The sequence below is a fragment of the Osmia bicornis genome, chromosome 8, assembly GCF_907164935.1.
Source record: "Osmia bicornis bicornis chromosome 8, iOsmBic2.1, whole genome shotgun sequence".
Classification (NCBI taxonomy): Eukaryota; Metazoa; Arthropoda; class Insecta; order Hymenoptera; family Megachilidae; genus Osmia; species Osmia bicornis.
Window position 1 is genome coordinate 10,533,860 of NC_060223.1, and position 22,878 is coordinate 10,556,737.

The following is a 22,878-nucleotide window of genomic DNA, read 5'->3' on the forward strand; positions in this document are numbered from 1 at the left end:
AGCATGCATTTCGAACGATCGCGTTAGAATAACTCGAACATCCGTCTGAGAGAGAGAGAATAAGAGCGCGTGTTTTTTTTGAGTGAAAGAGAGACAGAGAGAAAGAACTGTGTCGAATGTCGATTAATTAACTTTCCATAAAGAAAAAAAAAACACCGAACCGTTGTTACATCGTCGAAAAGCTCGTGTAAGAGAAACTGATCAGGTACAAATAAATTGTCACACCTTTGATCTTTGAGAATTGCCCGCATTCGAAAGCATTTAGGAATCGTGACAGTTTGGTTTTTCCTTGTTTTTTAATCGATCTCTTTCTTGAATCCAGTTGATTGTTCACATTAAGTACGAACGAGTAGATACGAAACTGTTACAAACCCTAAAACACAAGCTCACACAGACACATACATAAACAAGTACGAAGATTTACATAATTGTTCCAGTTTATCATGTATTGATACACGTTCGACATACGTTTGATAAAAAAGAGAAAATACAAAACCGATGATTTTAATGTATTGTAAGTTCGGGCCTTACATACATATTGCTATGATAAGTGTAACGAGTCATTTTTAAATGAAATAAATAAAAAAAAATGAAAAGTAACATACTCAGAGTAATGATGGAATGAAATATTCTTCACCTAGATATCTTTAGTGTAATAATTTTCTACTTAAGACGGTATCCTTTCTCCTTCCTTTTTGTCGAATGTACAAAATACAGAATAGAGGACGTCCGTTCTATTGCATTATTATAATTTATTTCATATAAACATTTGATACAGTTTTAAAATTTCATTTCGTAGAGCTTAGCTTTTTTTTAGTAGTAGTGTTAATAAGTAATTAGATTCTATATAGAATATTATCGGAGATTAAAGTGGATGGAGTGGATCGAGGAGAGAGTCAAAGTTTTTGTTTGGCATGATATCGTGTTTCACTTCGATACATTTTTTGATATATGTATATATTTTATATATATGTATAAAAAAAGAACATCTGCAGAACAGAATGCAATATATTGAATAAGATCCAACGATGATTCAATGGAATACAGATATCTGCGCAATGTCTCTTAAATTTTGCCTCTTTGTTTGAGCAACAACTTTTCGAATGGAAAAAGTGTATTTTTATGTGAATTTGTAAACGAAGAATACCTTGATTCATCTAGACAATAGATATGTAACGCTGTAATTAACATTCTTTTTAATGTTTCTCCTTTGTTCTTTCTAATCACATTGTGTTAAGAATTTTCAATGCAGGTTTTTCAACTTTCTGTGAAAATGGATACTTGTAAAAAGAAACAGAGAACCAATGAATTTAATAAAGTATTTCCAAGCAAAATGATGTATATGAAATGTGTAATCAGAAGATTTATTTACAAATATTTATAAGTGTTGAAGAATTCTGTAAAGTTCATTTCGATTAAATACCATAAGAACCTGATCAAATATTCATAAGTATCTTAAATTTTATTTCATTCTTCTCGATATGCACGACAATATTTTATAGTTAGAAATCAGGAAATATTGGTCTAGCTGGTTCGATACGTCCTCTCGATCGAAACAGGCACTCGGTGATATTATTTCTTTAATTATAATAAAACGCTCGTTGTGTTCGATGTAAAAAATAGGAAATAGTCGATGATAAAATGTTCAAACAACGATCCAATATCGAGATACGGGGGTCACGATTGAATTGCATGTTGTCTGCAGATACTGGTTGCTATAAAATTAAGGTACGGTATTTTGATCTAAGTAGATAGCTAAAGGGAATCATCTATATCGACTAATCTTACCTATGCTCGTTAGAAGATACCTTATATTTTAAATATACAGTAAATATACACGAACGCGCTAAAATTGCTCTAATATTCTCACCGATGCGATCAACCCTTAAATAGTTAAATTAGGTGCTGCCTTATTTAACTTTGTCTAACGATAAAACTTTAATTCTATACTGAGGGGTTAAAACAGTAGTTTTTCTTCTTTTAGTCTTGTAAAAAATATTGACCCTTGTTGGATGGTGGTCGGTCGTCGAGGCCCTAATTAACTTCCATTTTTTAAATATTAGTTTCTGAAAGATAAACCTGAAATAAAAGCTTGTTAGCCTTAAGGGTTGTTGGAGCTTATTTATACACAGCTTATTTATGGATTGTCGGCGAAGGGTGAGAAGATCGCTAGTGAGAATATTTTTACAATTTCAGCAGAATAGATATCGTTTATTCGCTTGATGTATGGACTAGACTCAATTACTTAAAATAGTAGATCTTCATACGATATTGCAAAGAAACGTAGTTTCAAGCTGTTACGATCGAAGATATGAATTTACAATATGGGCTTCGAGACTCGTTATTAACACTGTCCCCACTTTTTTATTTTCGAGTTCAATTTAAAACTTAATAACAAAATAGATCATAAATTTAACTGAGCGGATTGATATGTATATCCTTCACCATTATTTTTGTACTAGCAATTATCGACAAGATGTATCATGATGTCTTTGTCGGAAATAAAATGTTGTAGTTATCTGTTAACGAAGAAATCACGTTAATGACCAATCTCGACGCGTCTTGAACTTCGTTCTATCGTAAAAAGCCGATCAGCGGAGTGGATGTTTACAAAGAATCATAGCAAAATAGTTTCGTATATTGTATAACACTATAACGACATGAATTAGGTAAAGTACAGGATAAATTGTAGATCAAGGTTCAAAGGACGCGAAGGGAGAAGAAATCCGTACGATTTGAAACGTTCCTACCAGCAAATAATACAATATACATATATCTTTATCTATACATATATATCTCTTTTTATATATATATATATATATTTATATCAAGATTGCAATAGAAAAAAGAACGATTACCATCTGTCGTTCTCTTCTCTTCCATTTTGATATGTATAATACGTAAAATAAATTCACGTTTATCTATCTTTCTTTTCTATCTCTGCCTGGAGATTCGAAGCATTGAAATCACTCGGGTCTTTCCTGTAACAAAAATACTTCGACGTGACAGGAAGATAATTGGAACTTCCGTTTTCAATCTTCGTTATCGTTATTCTTCGCGCAGTCTTCTCCGTTCCCGAAAAACGGACGATTGTTGAGAAAAAAAAAAAGTTCGCGAAATGATAGTACGTCTAAAATTATGGAAGGCTCGTCTAGCTATGCTAAACGTCGAATCGCGCGCACGGTAGATAAATAGCCGTATATAAATTAATTAAGTACAAAAATTACAAACTTATTAACAAAACATTGGCAAGACTGAGGTTCAGCCGAATCGAGAGTCTTTAATTTTCTTTCGTTGCTCGATATTCCAACGATCACGAGCAACAGACTCTCGTTGCAAACTTAACAGTACGAATGAATTAACGTAAATCAAGCGTACATACATAGGTCGTAGCAACGTCGAGCGTTAACTGGAATGAGTACGATACAACGTTACACAGGAATACTCTTAAAAATGTTAACCGGTATTATCTATATGATACAGTCACGTGTTTTGTCATCCGACCCGGTGAAACTATCTCCTGAGAGATACCTGCGAACATTTAAATAGCAAATTATATTCATTGTGAAAAAATTCCATTCCAAAGCATTATCGTATCACCTGAAAGTCATCCTATAAAGGTAAAAGACACGATAATTAAGTAAAAGATCACCTTGATCACCAAAACGAAGCGATGCTGAGACGACGAAGAGACTATTGGTTGAGCAAGGTGTTAGTCACCTCAGAGATGGACAACAAAGGACTCCCGGCGTCCGGTTTGGAATCTGTTGGACAGTTGGGCCCATTGCCCCCGCTGATGATCCCACCACGTGTTGATGCTGTGGGTGGTGGTGCGGAGGGTGGTACAAGACGTTGCTGTTGCTGGTGTTGTTGTCGATGCCCATGCCGACTCCCGTCCCCGTTCCCACAGCTGACGGGGATGTGCTGCAACCGAAAGTGGGTTTACCCGTTATTCGCAACCCCTTTCAATCTCCCTTCGACCCTGTCCTTACGGTTCTTTTCGTTTATTCGGCTGCAGCCTCGAATGCCGTGCAACTAATTTTGATATATTATCAAATTGAAAAAGAAAAAGAAATTGAACTTTAAAACAACATAAGGAAAAGAAACTATTACTTTGAACAATAAACACGTGGACATGCAATGTACGATAATGATTGCAAAAAATTTGTGCATCGCTGGTAACATGCATGCCCAACAGTAAACGTATTTAATATACTTGTTCCGCTATTATGTAAATTTTCTAAACATTGTTTCCCACTAATATGCAAAAATCATGTGTGTATGTTTTTTATGATCTTATGTTGGATTTCTTGGGTTCCTTTTATTTAACCCTTGTCTGGGCAATCAGGTATCCGGATATCCACTGAAATTCTTAAGTTTTAGATAAATTTTGATGTGGAAAAGAATTGGAACGAAATAGAAATGTTCAAACCCAAGAGCCAGCACGATCTCGTATCCTCGATGGAACAATTATCGTAAAATCTGTGAGGCGGCAGTGACACTCACTGGGGCGCGTGCCTTGGTGGTGCGGGGTGGTGATGGTGGTAGGGATAGTACTGGTAGTGGTGGTGGTGTTGCACTCCTTGCCATACCTCGGAGCCCGCTTCCCCGTGGCCATGGCCCGGATGAGAGTGCGTGTATCCTATAGTGCTGGCCGCTGCGGCCGCAGCCGCGGCCGCGGCCGCCGCTGCTGCTTGATACTGTGACGTTGTCACCGGGTACTGCTGATGCTGTTGCTGGGGTTGTTGCTGTTGCTGTTGCTGTTGCTGTTGCTGTTGTTGATGATGCTGGTGCTGTGGTTGTGGCTGTGGCTTGGTTCTGGGTGAACTGGGTGCGGCTGTTTGTTGTTCACTGGGTGAAGTCTGTCTCCATTTGCACTCCCCGTTCATCGAGTTCATTTCCGCCAGGGATTTCAAGGGATCTCCGGCAGCGGCATTGGTCGAATGGGTTGACGAATGCGTGGAGTGTGGCGTGGGTGGACTGTAGCTGCCGTTGTTCCTTGGAGGAGTACGAGAAGGTGGTGCACCCCACATCAAGACCGTTTGTCGAGGTGCCTCGTTGGCATACACCTCGGGCTTCACGTCCTCTATCTTTGGGGTGAGCACGCCGTTCGTTGGTCCAGTTACAGGCGAACTTCCGGCGGAGTTGCTGGACGAAGCACCGCCTTCAAGGGAATGTCTACTGCCTGCACGAACGATGTTGATGTCGGCTGTCGCGGTGTGCATCGTCGATGCACTCGCGATCGGACTGGCAGCATAGGGAGAACCACTGACGCTACTGGGGTGTCTGGTCTCGACGTAGCCGTACTTTGGAGATTCACCTAATTGCTGGCAGTACAACTTCTCTTCCGCTTTGCTAGTCAACTGGTGCGTCTCGTAGGTGGGTAGACTTACGTCGATGAAGCCGTTGTACGCGGTGCTCGTGTGGTACTCTGGATAGTAAGAACCTAAAGGCCTGTATTGGAACAAGTTTTCCGTCGCTGCGGTGAGATACCTGAGGAATTGAACATTTCCATCCGATCAGTTCAATGAACAGTCATAGAAGCATTTGACCATCCTCGTTCCAAGACTTACCTATTATCTAACGCAGTCGCGGGATACAAGGTCTGATGGTAGTTGCCTGTGTGACCAATGTAGGTGGTCAACGAAGGGTCGGTGCTAGCTGTGACTGCTGTGGGTGCGTATGCGGTCGGATACATTGTGTTTAGATTGCTGTACGCGGCTGCGACTGCAGCTGCAGCACTGGTATCAGCTGCGAGGTAGTCCACGGACGCGACCGTGGGTGTGACTGGCGGGGAAACCGATGACTGTGCCGACAATTTGGTTCGTTTGTTTCGACAGGTCGACAGAAAGTCTCTCAGTTGAGTCTTGTACCGCCTGTTCACTCTTTGGGACGTCGGTTGGGATGGAAGCGTCGGCGTCATTACGGAACCCGTCAGACTATCGTTGTCCGAGAAATAACTGTTGGTCAATCCAGCATCCAAGTAGCTAACTTTGAAATCCATCGTCCGTTTTCCAAGAAGATCCCTACCTTCCTCTTCCCTATGAAATCGAAGATAGTTAACTTTTCATTTTCCACTAGAACATTTAACGCCCGATGATACGTACATAAGAGGCCTATGCGTGCTTATGACAAAGTCGGGCTTCGAGTTCTTGTAGACTAATCTTGAACTAGTCTGCAACCACTGCCATCCACCGTCTTTCTTTTGAAATCTGTACGCTATCATACCCGAGGCTCCCGTTTTTAACACTGAAAAATAGCATCGAAACTGGAAATGTTAGACGAATCGTCTTGAAATTTTGCGCGAAAGAAGAGAGCAGTGTTCTTACGTTCTTGATGAGCACTCGCCACGTAGGCTAAATCGTCGTAATGGACTAGATCATAGCCACCAAGATTTGCCAGTTCCGCGTCCGAGTATCCTAACAGCATCTTTCCTCGTTGGTCCATCGACACAAGGGCCAAATCCAGTTTGTGTTTGCTTTTGAACATCACATCCTTCTGTGGAACTTCCAGGAGCGACGGTGGTCCAAACGGCGTGCACAGAGCGAACAATGCCAAAGGTGGCTCTTCGGTTTTTCGATTTTGACCATGGAGTATCTTCACGCGTCCCCTAATATCCAAACGCTATAAATAAAAGACAATCGAATAAACTTTCGAGAGCAAATCAAAATTATGCTCTGAAATGTCCTCCATCGTTCACCAAAATGAGCGTAAATCAAAAGGTTGTACAAAACCAGGCCCAGCCTTTGACTGGCGCGCCGCTAGCCGACAAAACACTAATTATCTTACGGCAAACAGCCAGCAAATACAGAGGTACACGAGACAAATAGTGTCCGTAGGCTATAAAGGGCAACGACGAGCTGACTATCCGACCTGACCACTGGCTAACGTGCAAAAACTTCGCGACTCTGACGTTTATGAAAATGAAACTGTAATCGTAAAAGCTTTACGGCGAGGACACCAGACCTTCGTCGACATTCTTCGCGGCGCGGCGGCGAAATAAACCGTCCTCCGTTTTTATCGAAATCCACGCGACGATGTTTTCTTGCCAATCCAACGAATACGAGTATTCCAATTCTATTTAGCCTACAAAGTTAATTTAAGCAGCTCAAGTTGGAGGAATTTCTAATCAGAACGTTAATAGAACATGTTAAGAAAAAATATATATATATATATATATATCTGCACAGTCTAATGCAACTTCCGGAAAGAAAAAGTCCCCCTAATAGCAGGTACCAGATGCCAAAGAAAAACACATGGTAATTACAGTTGCAACGGGGGTAAGAGCAACCCTCTCCTTCGCAATTAAGTGCATTATCGCGAGCTACAGGGGTTAAACGCGGCTCACGCTGGCAATTATGAAAATTTGATGCCGTAAAAATCGGATCGATAGCCTCGCGACCACGTATCGAGGGTGGAAAGTGGTAACGAGGATAGTTTTTCGCAGGATACCGACGACACGAGGGTTAAAGGATCAATTTCTTAGTCGCGTGACCGTGTGTGAAGATTTCGATGAATGAATGAAAGTCACGTTGAATAGTTGAGGAACGAATGTGGGATCAGGCATGCGGGCTACTCGATTATCGATTGAATTTTTGGCGGGAGTTACTTGTTGATGAGAACGCGAGTTTAATTAACCAACTATTCTCATTCCTGCTTGCAAATGACTCGTTCTTCTTTTTGCGACCGCTAGAAGATGCTGAAGAGGGTCGTGTTACAGGGACAGACGGTGGAAAAAAGCAATTACTTGAGAGAAGAGTAGCGGTCCCTCTTTTCTTTTACGACAGTGAAATTATTAATTACTGTTTTGTATGCCTGGACGCGCTACTAAGAGCGTGAAGAAGTGTTCTTCAGACGGTCAAAGGGTGAACTTACCAAGAAACCGGATGTGTTGTCCAAAAGGCACCGGAAGCGAACAGTAAAACTGCGTTCTAGGAGATGACTATGTTGGGGTGAGAGAGCGTCGTGAAGAGGTAGACTCGCACTTTCTGCGGGTAGAAAAGAATTCCACATCAACTGCCTTTGCAATTCTTCTCGATCTTCACTGTGCACCAACTCGTAGACGCTTTGATGGACAATGTCGGACTGCAACGAGAAAAATACAGAATTATGAAATTTTTATAGGTCCTGAAGAAATGAATGCATTTCACGTTTCACCATGTATATTTATAAATAAATTATAATGCAACATGGTGCAATTTTTAACAACAATTTTCAACAAAGCAGAGTGGCGCAGTGGAAGCGTGCTGGGCCCATAACCCAGAGGTCCGTGGATCGAAACCACGCTCTGCTAGAAAAGGGGTGGCTTTAATTTTTTCCATTTCTTTTCATTTTGCTTATAACGATATCTGAATAGGAATGTTTATTGCTTTAGATCAGTTATGACAAAACTAACGTGGAATTATTTAGGTAAGATGTAATACGTAACGTTAAAAAAAAATTACTAAAATATTAATATCAAACTTAGCAGAGCGTGGTTTCGATCCACGGACCTCTGGGTTATGGGCCCAGCACGCTTCCACTGCGCCACTCTGCTTCCTTGAAAAGTCCTTGAAAATAATTTTCCAGGAGATTAGATCGGGAAAAACTTGATTTCCATTTATATAATTGTTTCAGTAAGATTGTAAGATCCTTTCTTATCTCAACTAGTTCGTGAAAGAAATAAAATTTCATGATAAGAACAAACATTATCTATTATGTAAGAAATTTTGCAATATCTTATAGTGATACATACTAAGTTTTTATCAAGAATAGTTAGGTAAATTTAATGGGCACATAAATATCTCTTTTGTGTAATTAAAAGATTATTTTATTATTAAGAAATCTGCGATCGTATGTTTAGATTCAAAGCTCGAAATTATTGATCCACTTTCACCCCTTTGATTAATAAAATCCGTGGGATCTTAAAGAAACCAGAACCATAAGAGCAGAGTGGCGCAGTGGAAGCGTGCTGGGCCCATAACCCAGAGGTCCGTGGATCGAAACCACGCTCTGCTAAGATCCAGCAAAGATCATTTTTTTTTTACTTTTTACCTACATATTTCTTTCTTTAAGTTTCATGTTACATATATCTACTAATGTAATCTTTAACAAAATTATAGTTCCGGCCAGTTTGATTTAATAAAAATTTACATTTCATTGCCTGTGAATACATTTACTGTAATATACCTGCATTACGTATACATATTCCATTAAAATCTCATTATGTACTTATTAATTCTATCGTTCCTAAAAAGTGCACGATACAAGCGCATTTCGCGGAGTTGCATTCAGTGCACCTTGAGCTCGTATTGATCCGTTCAACTTCGACAGAGCACAAGCCTAAACATTGTCTATCTTGATTGCAGCAAATATTGCAATTAAAAAATAAATTCCAATTACCAGATTTACCCTCATGAACTATCAAGCCACCCTGAAAGTTTCTTCAATCTAACAAAGCAGAAGCTATGCAACTGAAATTCAAGTTAAACCTAACTTTCAACCCTCTATAAATTTTCCCCCAAAGCGCAAAGTTTTCGACCAAAGTAAAAACCCATATTAACCCCCTGAAACATAAAGGCTAGACATTTGAAATCTTCCCCGGAACGTGCAAAACGGGGTTAGAGAGGTGTTGGAGGGCAAAGGGGAAAGAAAAGGACGGTCAGAGGCAGAGCGCGGCATTATTTCAGGAAATATCTGATCGGTCGTGACGTCGCGACGGCGACATAGGCGCACATACGGCACATGTAGCTACACGTGTCCGACGCACTTTATCGCGCATAATTAATCCGGCCTAGCCAGCGACGGACGATGAGCCCCGTGTGCACGAGAAACCCATAGTTTCCTCGTTCCTTCGTTCAAGAAAAACGAACAGACTAACTCTACTACCGCTCGTTCATCGTCCTCTATCTCTTATTCTCTGTTTAGTACGGCGAATGGTTAGTACGCGTATGACTGTGAATCGGATAATCGGCCCGCCACGCACCCTAAGCCTGCTGAACCAGCCTAGAAAATAGATCGAATTAACAGGCTGCTGGTTTGCATCGTGGCCACGGTTGTCCAGCCTTCGACGCTTGGAATAATGTAATAAATCAACCGGTGGAAATGATACGGATGCTAGTTGCCACGGTGTGCACAGGGAACTTGTAACCTCGTAGAAATAGAAAGACGGGTAGCTTGCCGATGCTCAAGGGGTTGTTATCTACGAAACGGAAACCACGACATTCGTCTGCGACGAGTTTCTCAATATATCTTAACGTGTAACATTGGTGGCGCTATGAATTTCATTCAAATAAATGATTTTCAACCCCCTGATGATGGTATGCTCAAACTAAAGACATTATTTTTCAATACATGAAAGTCTTCGTTAGAAAAATTGACTGACTAATTATAAGCGAAGCACCGTTCATTAGGTTTCATAGGTCCAGGTAAATCTTAGACCATGAAAGTTATAAGAAAATGTTAATTTGTTTATAGTTTGAATTGTCGGTATCGAGCATTAGCTGGTCATAGTTGTCTCGGTCTCGGTAACCGTGAATAATATAATAAATCACGCGATAGAAGGGAACGAGAGCTTTGGAGGTAGGTTGCATTTCCGATAGCCGGAACAGCGTAGCTGCACCTTCTCGTAGCCGTTCGTGTCGGCGGTGCACGGATCTCACGACTTCCATGTTACTCGCACCGTCCCTGTCTTACGATATTTTACGTTGCACGATAACGGGATGCCCGTCACTGGAACCGAAAGCCGTGCTTTCAAATGAAGCTATCGTGTATTTCTCTTGTGCGTCGGAAAAATCCTCACTTTCTTTTATTTTTTATACCTTTCATAGCCTTGAAGAAGGGTTAAAGAGTTTTGAAACGTTAATGATCATGCAACGGTATGCAAAAGCATTCGTTTTAAGGGATCGAAGGAGAAAGGATCTTCAACTAGCCCAAGGGTGCATCCCCATTAGAAATCAATCAACCGTGTTAAAGTTTAAGCACAATAGCAACCCACGAAGGCATAGTCGGTTCGCTGAATTATGTGGCACATTTTGACAATTAATAGCCGCTAATGAAGACGCGATCGTCCTGGCCCGAAGCGAGAGCCATCTTCCTCTCTTTCTTTCCAGCCACTTTGTTAAAGGGTATACAAAGAGATCGAGGGGGTGGATGAGCGCGTCATAACTCTGCGCTGTAATTGAGAGCTCAAGTTTCGGTATCGCCGCGTTCCGGCTCGCATTATCGCGTACACCAGGCCCGTGTGCTCAAGCAGATACGAGAGTGTGTTCGAAGCGAGTGGCCTCGCGAGGAGGTCTCTCATGCACGACGAGACGAAGCAAGGCACGGAGGAGAGAAGAGGGTAAAAGCCGGACGCCGCGGCGTTCGATAATTAATGCGGCCCGCGGATTAATTATTATTAGCCGGCTGATTTGTTTCAATTTGTAGAGGGTCCTTTGATCACGCCGAATCGTGTTTCCGTCGATTTCAGCCAGCGTCCCAACTGATTTATCTGCCTGGCTGTCGGACGAACGTCCTCAGGATTTACGTGAACGCGATCCAACTGTGATCCGTTTACGGTTCGCTTTCTTTTGTGTTCAATCCTCTTACGTAACTTTAAAAATGTCATCTCGAAAATTTCAAGCGTTGCGAGAGAAATGTTTCAGCGAAATCTTCAAGTTCTCCTTGTCACTTTGTTTCCCAGCGTTGGAAATGGCATCGATTCTGTAATCATCATTGCCGGTGGAAAGAGGTAAGAAGAAGTAGGATCGAGGATGTGGCGAAGGAGAGAGGAAAGGGCGGCGGATGGTGGAAAAAAAGAAAATAGAGCAAAGGAAGGCGAGGCCTTTCGCATTCTTCGCAGGAATGTAAATCAAGTCTGCCAAGGGAGCGGGACCCGCTTCGATGCCGGCGGGGGTGCGCTAGCGTCTCCACTAAATAATTACAAGCTCTTAATTAACGATGAGGGCCGATCGTAAAGCCATCCACGACTCGGCCGCTTCGTCCCGCGGATGCATGTTTCGAGATTATTTAAACGAGCAATGGTAACAAACGTTACCGGACCTTACCGGCGAACCGCCCGTCGCTGGTAACCGGCCGGTCAGTTCCAGGGGAAAAATAAACGTTAGCCAACCTACCGGGAAAATAAAACAGGGAGGGTGGGGTCAACGAATTTTGAACACCTCGTTCGTGAACCTCCGCTGCTCTTTATCCTTTATCTACGTGGGTCAATCAAATACGAACCAAAATTTTGTGAAAATTCATACGCGTAGCAGTCATTTCTCAAAATAGCGCGGTGCAACTTGCATACGAATTCGTTAAAAAACATAATAATACATTGCAGAATAATGACGCGAACGAGCGAGCAAACACTAAATAAGTGTACTCGCGACGACGCGACTCGAAGGCGTCGATATAATTCCATAAATCACGCGTCGTCGGAATAAATCACGTATTAATGAAAATTACACGTACGCCCGTGGCCTGGGCTTGATATACGCGGGCCGGTCGTGGACGGGAATAAAATTGGCCGAGCCATGTTGGCGGGGCGGAATAAAGGGCAACGCGGAGCAATTACACGTCCACCGTGTCCCAATGAAGTATGGCCGTGGTGGCGGGGCTGCTCGATTACCACGGAAATCCTGTGTAGAAGGCTTTAATTAAAATTAGAGCAAACCGAACGCTCAGCGGGGTTGCGACTAGACGGCCAGGGAAACCCTGCGCACGCTGCTGAATTCATCGGGAGAGGACCCCATGGTGAACCGAGACACCCGTTTCATTCGCTATGGATACGCTTGAAACTCGCCGAGTTCCTTCTATGTTATCGTTTATTCAAAAAAAATTTTACAATTTATAACTTTTTTCAAAATCATATCAGAAACTTATGTAAATCTTTTATTTCTTACGCTGCCTCCTCGTTTAAATTGTTAATTTTATCCAACAAGCAGCGAATCGACTCTATCAGGGCCAATTAAACCGCGTGCCAACTCTCTGAACAATCCCCTTTATCCACCCCTTTATCCTAGCCCTCGTTTTTAGCTATACGATGCTTTTTCTTCGGCTGCTTTCTCGCGTGAGATACGGAACTAAAGAGACCAGAATCATGGCTCGTGAATTACCACGAGGTACGTAGCAAGCCGACGCTGTCATTACGCGGTTTTTTCCCCTATTTTAACGGGGGTTGGGAGAGGGAGCCACGCTTTCCGCGGGAGTTACAGGGCCGTGTAATCGCGTCATCCGAAACGCCCCGCGATTACGTCGGCTCGGATACACGGTCATCGAGTCAGGAAATCATCGAGCCGCGAGCAATGTCTCTTTACAATGTGTGCAACAACGTACATATCGTGTTTGCGTGTCTCGTCGTGTTTCAATGGTCGCTACGTGGTGCGAATTATCCGAGCCGTTCCTTTTCCATGACCGTCTACTCTTCGATGGAAGCCGAATATTAAGCTTTAACCCTCGAGCTACCGATTACAGGGTTAATTTTGACTCATACACGAATGTTCATCGCGTCAAAAGCCTCGAATTAAACTGGTAAAAAAAGATTGTGGGGGTAAAGTCTTGTTTGTTCATCGATAAAACGTAATGGAACGATATTAAAAGCGGCATGGCAAAAGGAAGGTGTGTGATTAAAAGAAAATTCACCGCCGAGGAAATCATTGCGTCGCTTATTAGTCGCGATACACTTTGTTCCTCTTAAATATACCCTAATCGGAACGAAAAATCATCGTTCCCTGGGTATCGTGACGTGTGTGTGAACCGTTTGCGTGTCTGGTTACGTCTCAATGAAACTCGACCAAAGGAATTATTCCTGCCAACTAGCTGCCTGCTTTTCCTTCCTTAATATAAACAAATTATCCATTTAATGAGGGTAAGAAACTTTGGTTACCGAGAAATTGGTAAGCATGAGAAGGGAAGTAAGAAAAGCCTGATGATTGCAAGCGATCGCTCATCAAAATTTGTGTAGAAGAAACACGAAACTGTAACGCGTTTCTCCCTTTGTCTAGAGAAACGGGAGGATCATCGAATCGGAAAATCATCATCCGTCGTTTCCTGCAATTACATCTCCTATATGCACAAAAGCGTGTTCGCGTGCGTTTCTGGCGTACAGTCATCGTGTGGTCGGGAAATCATCATCCGTCATTTTTTTCCGCGTTCTTCTTTTCTTTTTTTTCTATATCCTTTTTCTCCCTGTGGTTTTTACGCGATGTGCCATACTCGCGTGCGTGCTTACTCGCTCAGCTTGCTCGCTTGGCCGTGCGTGCAGATCGCATTTCGGTGTGTTCACCGGGGGTTGAACGATATCGCTCTGTTCCGGATAGAAAGGCAAATGGCTTTTTCTTCGTTTAATCCGCCTTCTTTCCTGATTTCACGAGCCTTATTTACCCCTCACGCTCGTTATTCTCCGACTGTCAACCGCTGGAACGCTTCGTTACCGTTCTTTGCGATTTTCGAAAGGCTCGTTTACTCGCGAGGGCTTTTTTTGATTACCTCGGACATTTTATTTTTATTCAACCGTTGCATGCATCGAAATTGATTATTAACAGCTTCTGCCTTTATACGAGAGGATTTTCTAATTGAACACTTCAATTATAAAATAGCTTGTTAGGTGTAGATTGCAAATTGAGTCTCAGCCAAGAAACCTAAAGTTAAATCTAGAGACAAGTAACGATACTTGATGAAAGGTTATAGAAAATTCTATGATCTTTTATGTCCGTACAATCCATTGGAATGGTAAATGAGAGGGTATAAGATGGATGATTACAGGTGACGCATGATGACTTTACATTCGATTCAATTGTAAACGGCGTCTAAAGAGATTAAGAAAAGTAGAAGAAACTCGGTGAAAAATATGAAAATTTATAACCTAATCCGTGAAAGGGTGGATCAAGCACGATGATCGTTCATTCGCGTTGAATAATGTATGTCCTTGTTGTCAGCCGAGAGGCAAAACGGCAGGGCTAAAGTATAAAGGGGATGATAGTTGCGTAAACGTGACACGCGTAGAACAAAGTTGACGGGTCTGGCGTGACCTGCGAGTGTTGGGTGTGGATACAATACAGTCAAAGATAAAACAACGCCATGGGTGCAGGTACTGTGCTTGAAATTACACGGTAACAAGAATACCCCGGGAAAAAATGAAATCGTTTGGTACGATAAACATATTGTCTTCGATAATGTGGTACCATAAAATTGCCTGAAAGACACGACTTTCGGTACCTATTTAACTCGTATCGTCCTGTGTGAAATTGAAGGTTTGCGACAGATGTTTGAAAAGAGGATGACAATTTCTAAAAACTATAATTATACTGTGTTCTTGTTTTACACTTTCTCTATTTCACTTGAAAATTAAAGTGAAAATGATCGTTGGTGATTGAAAGGTAGAAATTGATTGTACCTGATGGAAGCCAAGGTAACTTTCTATGCTGTGGGTGGCGAAGAACACTTCCCCGTCGCAAGTCAGTATGAGCAGGAACCCGTTCAGCGCCTGAAACAAATTTCCCGTGTCATTATGTTTATATTTCAAGCATGCAAAAATATATAAATTTAACTCGAATCATTTGAAGGAAAACATAAAATTCTATTAGGTAATAAATTGAGAAAAGCAAAGGAAAAAGTGGTTTCGCTTCAAAAAACGAAGAATAGTCGAGAGAAAAACGTTCCGGAAAGTTTCCCCATTTATCGATGCGCCGATATAGTAGCTTTCGAATACCAAAACGAGGTGGAAACTCGAACGACCGTATCGAGGCCCGAAATATCTGTCCTAGTTTAAACGTTCTAGCTATACATCGACGCGGGGGAGTCGTTTAAACGGCCGTCTAACCGCCTGTTTCGAGCTAAATGTGTATTGTTTTGTTTTATTCCGAGCCGTTGCCGTAGGTGCCGGTACCAGGTACGTCGAACAGATTCTATATCGTCCTGAAATATAAAGAGTCGATTTTACACTCCTAATCTCCTGATGTTTGAAATAATTCAAAATTGAAATCTGCAACTTGACGCTTTTCAAAGCTTAAGTATTCAAAATAAATCCTAAACCTTCTAAAGCTACCCTGTGACTTCGGACACCATAGAAGAAAGGGCTAGGGGATGGATATCGAAGGGATCGCATGCGCGACGGATGCTGCGATTTGATTGGTTAATCCAGAGGGTGGGTTTCTCTCGGTCGGTCGCGTCAATACGGATCCGTAAGGAGGGTGAGTTTCCCCGAGCTTCAATCGAACCCCTGTACCACGAATATAAGCTGTAATAGGATTTTCCTACTGCCTGCCTGCCTGCCTGCCTGCCTGCCTGCCTTCCTTCCTTCCTTCGATCCTTCCCTTCGAAATGGCCGACGTGGCCATTTCTATAAAACCAACAAACCCCGCGGGATTCCGTCTAATCACTGCGATTCCATTTCAATTCAGTAGAATTAATAACAAAAAGAAAGGAAACTTGAAAAGCAATATAAATGTTAATAAATGTTTAATATTTAGCAGTTGCTTAAGCAGAGAATCCTTCGTTCTCAAAGGGTTAATCATCTCGCATACAATCAGTGCAGCGTGAAGAAGGAGAAAAGCAAAAGAAGAATTTCATATGTATTCTATCCCAGAGCTTCCGCTGAATGTCTGCGCAAATCAGATAGCGGAGAGGATCCAGGAAGTGGATCAGCGAAGAATGAAAACGAAATAACAGAAGAAAATCAATGGATTTTTATTTCTCGCGTGAGCCTGACCAAGAGCAAATCAGTCGCGTGCCGGTTACGAGTACTCGCGTGTTCCGTCCAAGCGTGAACTTCTAATACCCCTTCATCCTCACCTTGACTCTCGTGTATTAGCAGGTCGCCAATAATACTTCACGCACGAAATCTTTTCATTTTCTTTGCTCATGCAAGTAGAAGTCACGGGCACGAGTTTGACCGGCTGGCATGCAGATCCTAGAAATAACTAGGATCGGAATTACACCTCTCTGGATACTATTGCCGCACTCCTCCGTGCAATTTTCCATCTAACTCGTTCCTCGCTCGTGCGCATTGTTAACACTTTACAAGCCGTATAGGCTTATCGAGCGCTTATCTGCAACCGAGGGCTACTGTGTTCGATTGCGTGGAACATAAGCAATATATCACTGCATTAACAATTCAACATTTCAGAATTGAGTACTATTGAGCCCTGCTGTCGATTGACACCGAATTGAAAATGTAAAATCGAGTACTTCTTGGTTGAGTATTTAGAAAATTTCCAGGTCAAGCTCTCCTAGCCAAACGCGAAACGCTGACACGAATGCAAATGTAAAGAAAGAAAGAACATGATAAGCGAGTGATATGCGCTACGATTAAAGCGTAGCTCGAAAAATTAAGAAACAAGCTACGTGTGCACAGAGTTAACACTGTAGCTAAGTCAAAATAATAAAACAGCTATAAATTCAGACTGTAAAATGGCACGCGAGTTTCGTGCTATCAATTCGCGAGTGGCTGGCCAAGTGGCGGTCAAGAAACACGATATCCTTGCTCTGTTAACTTTGTTCCCTAATTTTTTTTTTTCTTTCCAACTATTACAAAGGATCTGCAGTACAACGGATAGAATATTTTAAATATATTCTAATGAAAAATTTTCAAGTCTGACATCTGCGTATTAAAATCAATTTTCATTTGAATACGAGATGATTTAAAATATTTTCACTAACTTATGATAAATGAATTCTTACAACAGGTGCTTGTATTTAATAGGCTTTCTATTAATTGCAAGTGTTACAGATACTTATCGGAAGACAAGTACTGCAGCAATAAATCAGATTAAAAAAAAAGATAACAGTCCTATTAATTGCAGCGTTAATCCGGTTGTTCTTGTAAATTTTAATGAATTCCTGCGGGATGTTAAAAAAGAAAAGAATTGTACATAAATCAGATAATCGACGTACATTTCTGTACTGCGGTTGGAATTTCATTAATACAAATAGAACAAGACCTTTTATTCCGCTAAGATTGCGTTTACATGTACTAGATGCAATTACAGAGCAATTTAATGAAGATATAACTCACTATTACACGTCAGCAATTATCCTGTCCCGTTTCTACACACTTGCGTATTTTATTTTACCTATTGTTACCTTTACTGTAAATACGATGCCCTTTCAACCCTTAAATTTGAGGAATCTTTTAATATCTAGACAAACGACGAGCTTCAACGGGGTGGAAGAATCCCTGTTTTTCTCGTCTCGCGTGCAACTCAAAGGGGTGCGTGCCTCATCAGCTGCGACAGCTTCACCAGCTGCAACTTTGTCGTTCGTGCGTACGTAGCTGATAAGGGCCTCTTTCGTCACGGCACGAACGGCTACGGAGCAATAATTTTATGAATTTATCGCTTTTCGTGTGCCCTGTCGCCTGCCGTTGTGATTACTTTCCGGACTTTTCGTTAATTAAGTCGCCATCTACGACGTGTGCCGTCTTTCAATGGGCCCGGCCGTCTTAATTGCACGCGTACATGTTAACGAACAACACCTCGAACACCGTCACCCGTAAAATGAACCCTTTTTAATGAAAATTAGCCTGCATCTGCAGCTGTTAACGCGCCTATCTTTTTTTCTGTCTAGCTAAGTGTAAGGTAGAGGATACTTGACAAATGAGATTTTTAATCCTACAAATACCTACTTTGAAAAATCGCGAAGCAGATTATCTGATCGGTCAAGAAATAAAAGTGAAACTTGACCTAAGTAACTTAACCGGTATTCGTAAATAAAAATTTCAACACCTGTAGGAGAAGAACGCGAAAGAAGCAACTCTGTATCGCTGCTCTGGAGCAGATGCCGATGTGATTAATCATTCACCGCCATAAAACATTTTCGACTTTTACCGGTTGACGTTTCCCGGAAATTCACCGTCTAAGAGTTTCAGGATGCGAAAACGAGAAAAAAGAAAAGGATACCGGGAGATTTCTTGGTCGAGCCAGGTCCCATTATTTCGTGAGCTGTTATTTTTGCAAGTTCGCCCAAGCCACCCCCGTGGTGTTTGTAATTAATTACACCGAAGCATGAAACCATCGAGCAGACCGTTATCGTCCTTATTATTGTTTCATGCGTCTTATCGTTTAGATATTTTAGCTGGAAGATCATTTTTTTAATGCTGATTTTGGACGGTGAAACGAGTGATTGATAATCCTCGGGGGAGATCGGTCTGTCTGGTGTCTAACACTTTGTAGGTCGCGTTTTTCCTTTTTTAAACTTTCTGCTGATTCTTTAATCTGGATTAATAAATCCTTTTAAGCACAGGTTTCGTTTTGTTTTTGTTGCGTTTGTTAGTTCTTCGTGCTCTCCTTGTAATTCTTGGATTATTAATCAAATTTTCAAGATTAATACGTAACTATTTGAAGGTGATTAAAATTCGAAATGTGATTATTCGAGGCAAAGATTCCAGTGTCCTAACAATATGGACGGTTTCAAGTTAATAGGAAAGTTGGCGATACGTAAGGCGCAAAAGGGGGTGGTATCTAAGGGAGGAAAGGAGCACGCGATCAATACGGGAAGGACTAGCGGTGCCAGACCAAGGCGAGCCCCGTCGACCACCAACCTAACCTCATATCATCCTATCCCATCCCATGAGCCCACCTAACCTACACTTACCTTTGACTCAGCCCGTGTCTCACTGACTCACTACACTTCGACGATCGCCTCGTTTTCCCTTGCGCCCGACTTCCGGTTATCAGTCTTAACCACCGTTACCCTATGAAGGAACGCAATCACGACGGGCCAGAAATTGCTGTTTCGATCCTGCTCTAGGGGGTGGAAGAGAATGTGCCTTTCAAATAATTCCTTTCATTCGAATTCGTAACCATATTTGATCAATTTTATCGTTTCCTTCGAAAGGATTGATTTTTTTTTTAATTGCTCTGCAAAATTAAACGTTGTACCTCTTTTCTTCCGTCCACTACCTATTAGGTAAACGACGAATTACATAATTAATGACACACGAAATAATTAACGAGGCGGCAGCCGCTTTCGCGATATCTTAAAAAGCAGGTCCGATACGAAAATAAAAGATCGCTTAATCGCCGACAGGCTGCCACTTTGCTGACGGCGCAGGTTCACCTTTTTCCAGCTTCGACACCTGCCCCTCTGGCTGTAGCGAATCACTCGGCCTCTTCTCGTACGACCGTTTCCGATCACCAATGCAGATTACTGGCTATCTTGTTTGATTAATCACGATACCACGTTTACGATGCTCCCAACAACGATTGCGATAGCCTCTTGTCGTTTCTCCGTTCGATTCTTTTGCTTTATTGACGAAATGAATTAAGTGCAAAGTGTAATTTCTACACTTCTTAAAATCACTCGATCTATGTATACAGAGTAGACTGTATTCCATCATTCGAAATGACTGCTTCTTGAAAATATCACAAGCCTCGAGCAACAGAAATGATTTTAATCGGAAATATTTGAAGAAAGACTGTTGGAAGGATATCGAAGACTGCTCCACGCAAACGATTCACCGTCGACTTGAGCAGCAGATTCAACCTCCTTACTTGTTGCTGATGCTTGCATGTCTGCCTCCTGGCTGATTGCTCAACTTCGTCCTGGCTGTTTTCCTGTCGTTGAACCTATACTGAATTCTCGATCACGAGGAGGTACAAGCCGAGCCTCCGTAACTCGAGGCTTCGAACTTTGAATCGGTAAGTACCGATCAGAATTGAACTACAACACGCATGTACATATTAAGTTGTTACATATCGGATGATCGGTTTTCAAGCACAACAAGTCTGAGACCATTTGATGAAATAAAAGTACCAGAAAATAGCATGTGTTTTATGTCCATTTGTATGCGTATCAAATTGAAGCAAAATGAATGTCAAAAATTTGGTTGCTCGTCCAAAAATGAAAATTATATCCAATTTGTTGTAACTGTGTGCGCATATACTGGTAGTGGAGTATACAACATAGTAAGAGAGGTAGCAGGAAGAAAAATAGCTTGGTTATGATTACGGGTTACCGGTGGCGGGGGTTGTTCCTGACCACGACCCTCTTTTACCGCTACTGCGGTGTGGCTGGCGTATTAATGCGATACACGATAGCCTGCTGGCTATTAAATAAAAAATACGAGAGGAAAATGGCTGCTTTCGCGGCGATACGTCACCGAGAGGCGTGATTTCTACCGAAGCTCGGCGAAAAATCGCTTCGATTCCTTTACTACCTACAGTAAAAACAGCTTCACGAGACTTTGCTGAATTTTATCCGCGGTTCCACGAGCTGATGCACCGATGCACGATTCTTTGAAACCATTTTCACTCGCTTAAAAAAGACAAGATATTTAATTATTTGAAATATGACTGATATTTTTTCGTTTCTTTCTCTGCACCTTACCACGCACCCACCGATCACGATTCATCAGGTTCTAATTTTTCTTGGCAACGATGCCGCGTAAGGAACCGATATCCAATTTCGTCCAAACACAAACTCATTGATTCCATTAATCAGCCAAGTCGATGGAAGTAAGGGGTAGAAAGAAAAAGAAGGGAGGAAGAAGAAGGAAGCATGGTGTTTTCTTTTCTTAAGGTCGCATCATTCACTGGTCGCGGTGTCGAGGAAAGTATGTTGGAGTTTCATAAAGGAAAGCCGAGAGGAGCGCAGTTCTCGACGGGGGGTCGCGTATCGTGCGTTTGCTCGGGGTGATAATTTGCAAGAGATGGCAGAAATGGATTGGCAAAGTATGTTCTTCTCGCCGATTGAAAAATCCCCCTTGGGACCCGTGCAACCGTTCGCGTACACGCGTGTTTTATTAGTTTATCCCGACGATTTCAACCTGTTCCATGGACCGGCCCTTCTCGCTTGATTAATGCTGATACGACCGTGTTCCACCGTGATAAAAACGAGAAATCCGAGATACCCACCGCCTAATATTATTGTTAACGAACGAGGTTGGATGGAGGAGCGGTGAGATCAACGTCAGATACCGGAAACCGAGAAAAAAATGGCCAATTCACCGGTGCACAGTGCTTACTCGCGAAATCATAAATCTCCCTCAATTCTCCTCGTCGCAGACTAGTTTCATGAACTACAAAATTTCAAAGCTCGAAGCTTTTATATTCCCAGTCTCATAAATCTAGCAACAAAATACAGCAAACGGGTATTATAGCGATTAAATGATCGCGTGACGCTTTAGATACAAGTATTAATAAGTAATTGTTCATCAAGATCGCTCGTAAAGATATAGCAACGGCTCGTTAAATACTTAACTCGCTCAATTCATTAGAAGATCACCGGTAGGGAAAGTATAGATCTAATTCGTGTACAAGGTCGAAAATCGACGGATTTACAGTTGTGTTTAGAAAACGTTGGAGAAACGAGCGTTATTTTCTTCGCCGCGAGAATGGTCCGAAAGTGTTGGAAAACGCTTGTTAACTGTCTCGAGTTAGGAAACCTTTGCACGAGTAATGTATCCGCGTGCCGTTGAGAAAATCGTAAGTATTTAAGCAGGAAAGTATCTCCTTGCACGCTATCTGCGAAAGCTGTACAGATCTCTATCTGCGAAATTGCCTTAAATATTCCGGCAAAAACGGAGCGTGGATGATCGTGGCTTTCGTTTGCGTAAACTATGCAACGATAAGTGATAATTCTTTTCACCAACCCCCCAGACACCATCACTCCCGACAATAATTTCTTTAATTCTATTTGATCGTTTGAAGAAGAAGAAGAAGAAGAATCTGCACCCCTATACTGGACGCAAGACAAGGGGGATAAGGTAAAAATTGAAAGATAATTTTATCGTAGGACGAAGATGAGGAGAAGCGTTTTAATATAGATTCAATTAATTCGAAGAAACGATGTCCTTAAAGAGAAAGAGGGGGAGTATAAAAATTCGATCGGTCAGCCGTAATTTCGAGAGTGTCCGGTGGTGGCGGTCGGCTTGTCATAAACCGGATTTACTGTCGGGCTTCGTAAACTTTATGAGGATCG

General features: G+C 41.8%; 1 protein-coding gene and 3 non-coding genes across 5 annotated transcripts in view; 2 read left to right on the forward strand and 2 right to left on the reverse strand.

Moving 5' to 3' along the window:
- Window positions 1-132: 132 nt before the first annotated feature.
- Window positions 133-22,878, reverse strand: part of LOC114876418 (circadian locomoter output cycles protein kaput) — an 84,608-nt gene continuing 61,862 nt past the window's right edge. Inside the window, exons 4-11 of one of the 2 annotated variants that reach the window (XR_003789382.2) lie at window positions 15,356-15,445; window positions 7,876-8,085; window positions 6,330-6,624; window positions 6,108-6,249; window positions 5,574-6,041; window positions 4,507-5,493; window positions 3,653-3,924; window positions 133-3,531 (exon numbers count right to left, since the gene is read on the reverse strand). Coding sequence is in view for 1 of the 2 variants with exons in the window: in XM_029187876.2 (XP_029043709.2) it covers window positions 3,694-3,924; window positions 4,593-5,493; window positions 5,574-6,041; window positions 6,108-6,249; window positions 6,330-6,624; window positions 7,876-8,085; window positions 15,356-15,445 (2,337 nt within the window). In the remaining variant the exon portion in view is untranslated. The remainder of the gene's footprint in view (window positions 3,532-3,652; window positions 3,925-4,506; window positions 5,494-5,573; window positions 6,042-6,107; window positions 6,250-6,329; window positions 6,625-7,875; window positions 8,086-15,355; window positions 15,446-22,878) is intronic. The other variant, XM_029187876.2, reaches the window with a different exon arrangement.
- Trnam-cau lies at window positions 8,222-8,293 on the forward strand. The gene has a single exon. It is a non-coding gene; the product is annotated as a tRNA-Met (tRNA).
- Trnam-cau lies at window positions 8,465-8,536 on the reverse strand. Its single transcript has one exon. It is a non-coding gene; the product is annotated as a tRNA-Met (tRNA).
- Window positions 8,926-8,997, forward strand: Trnam-cau. Its single transcript has one exon. It is a non-coding gene; the product is annotated as a tRNA-Met (tRNA).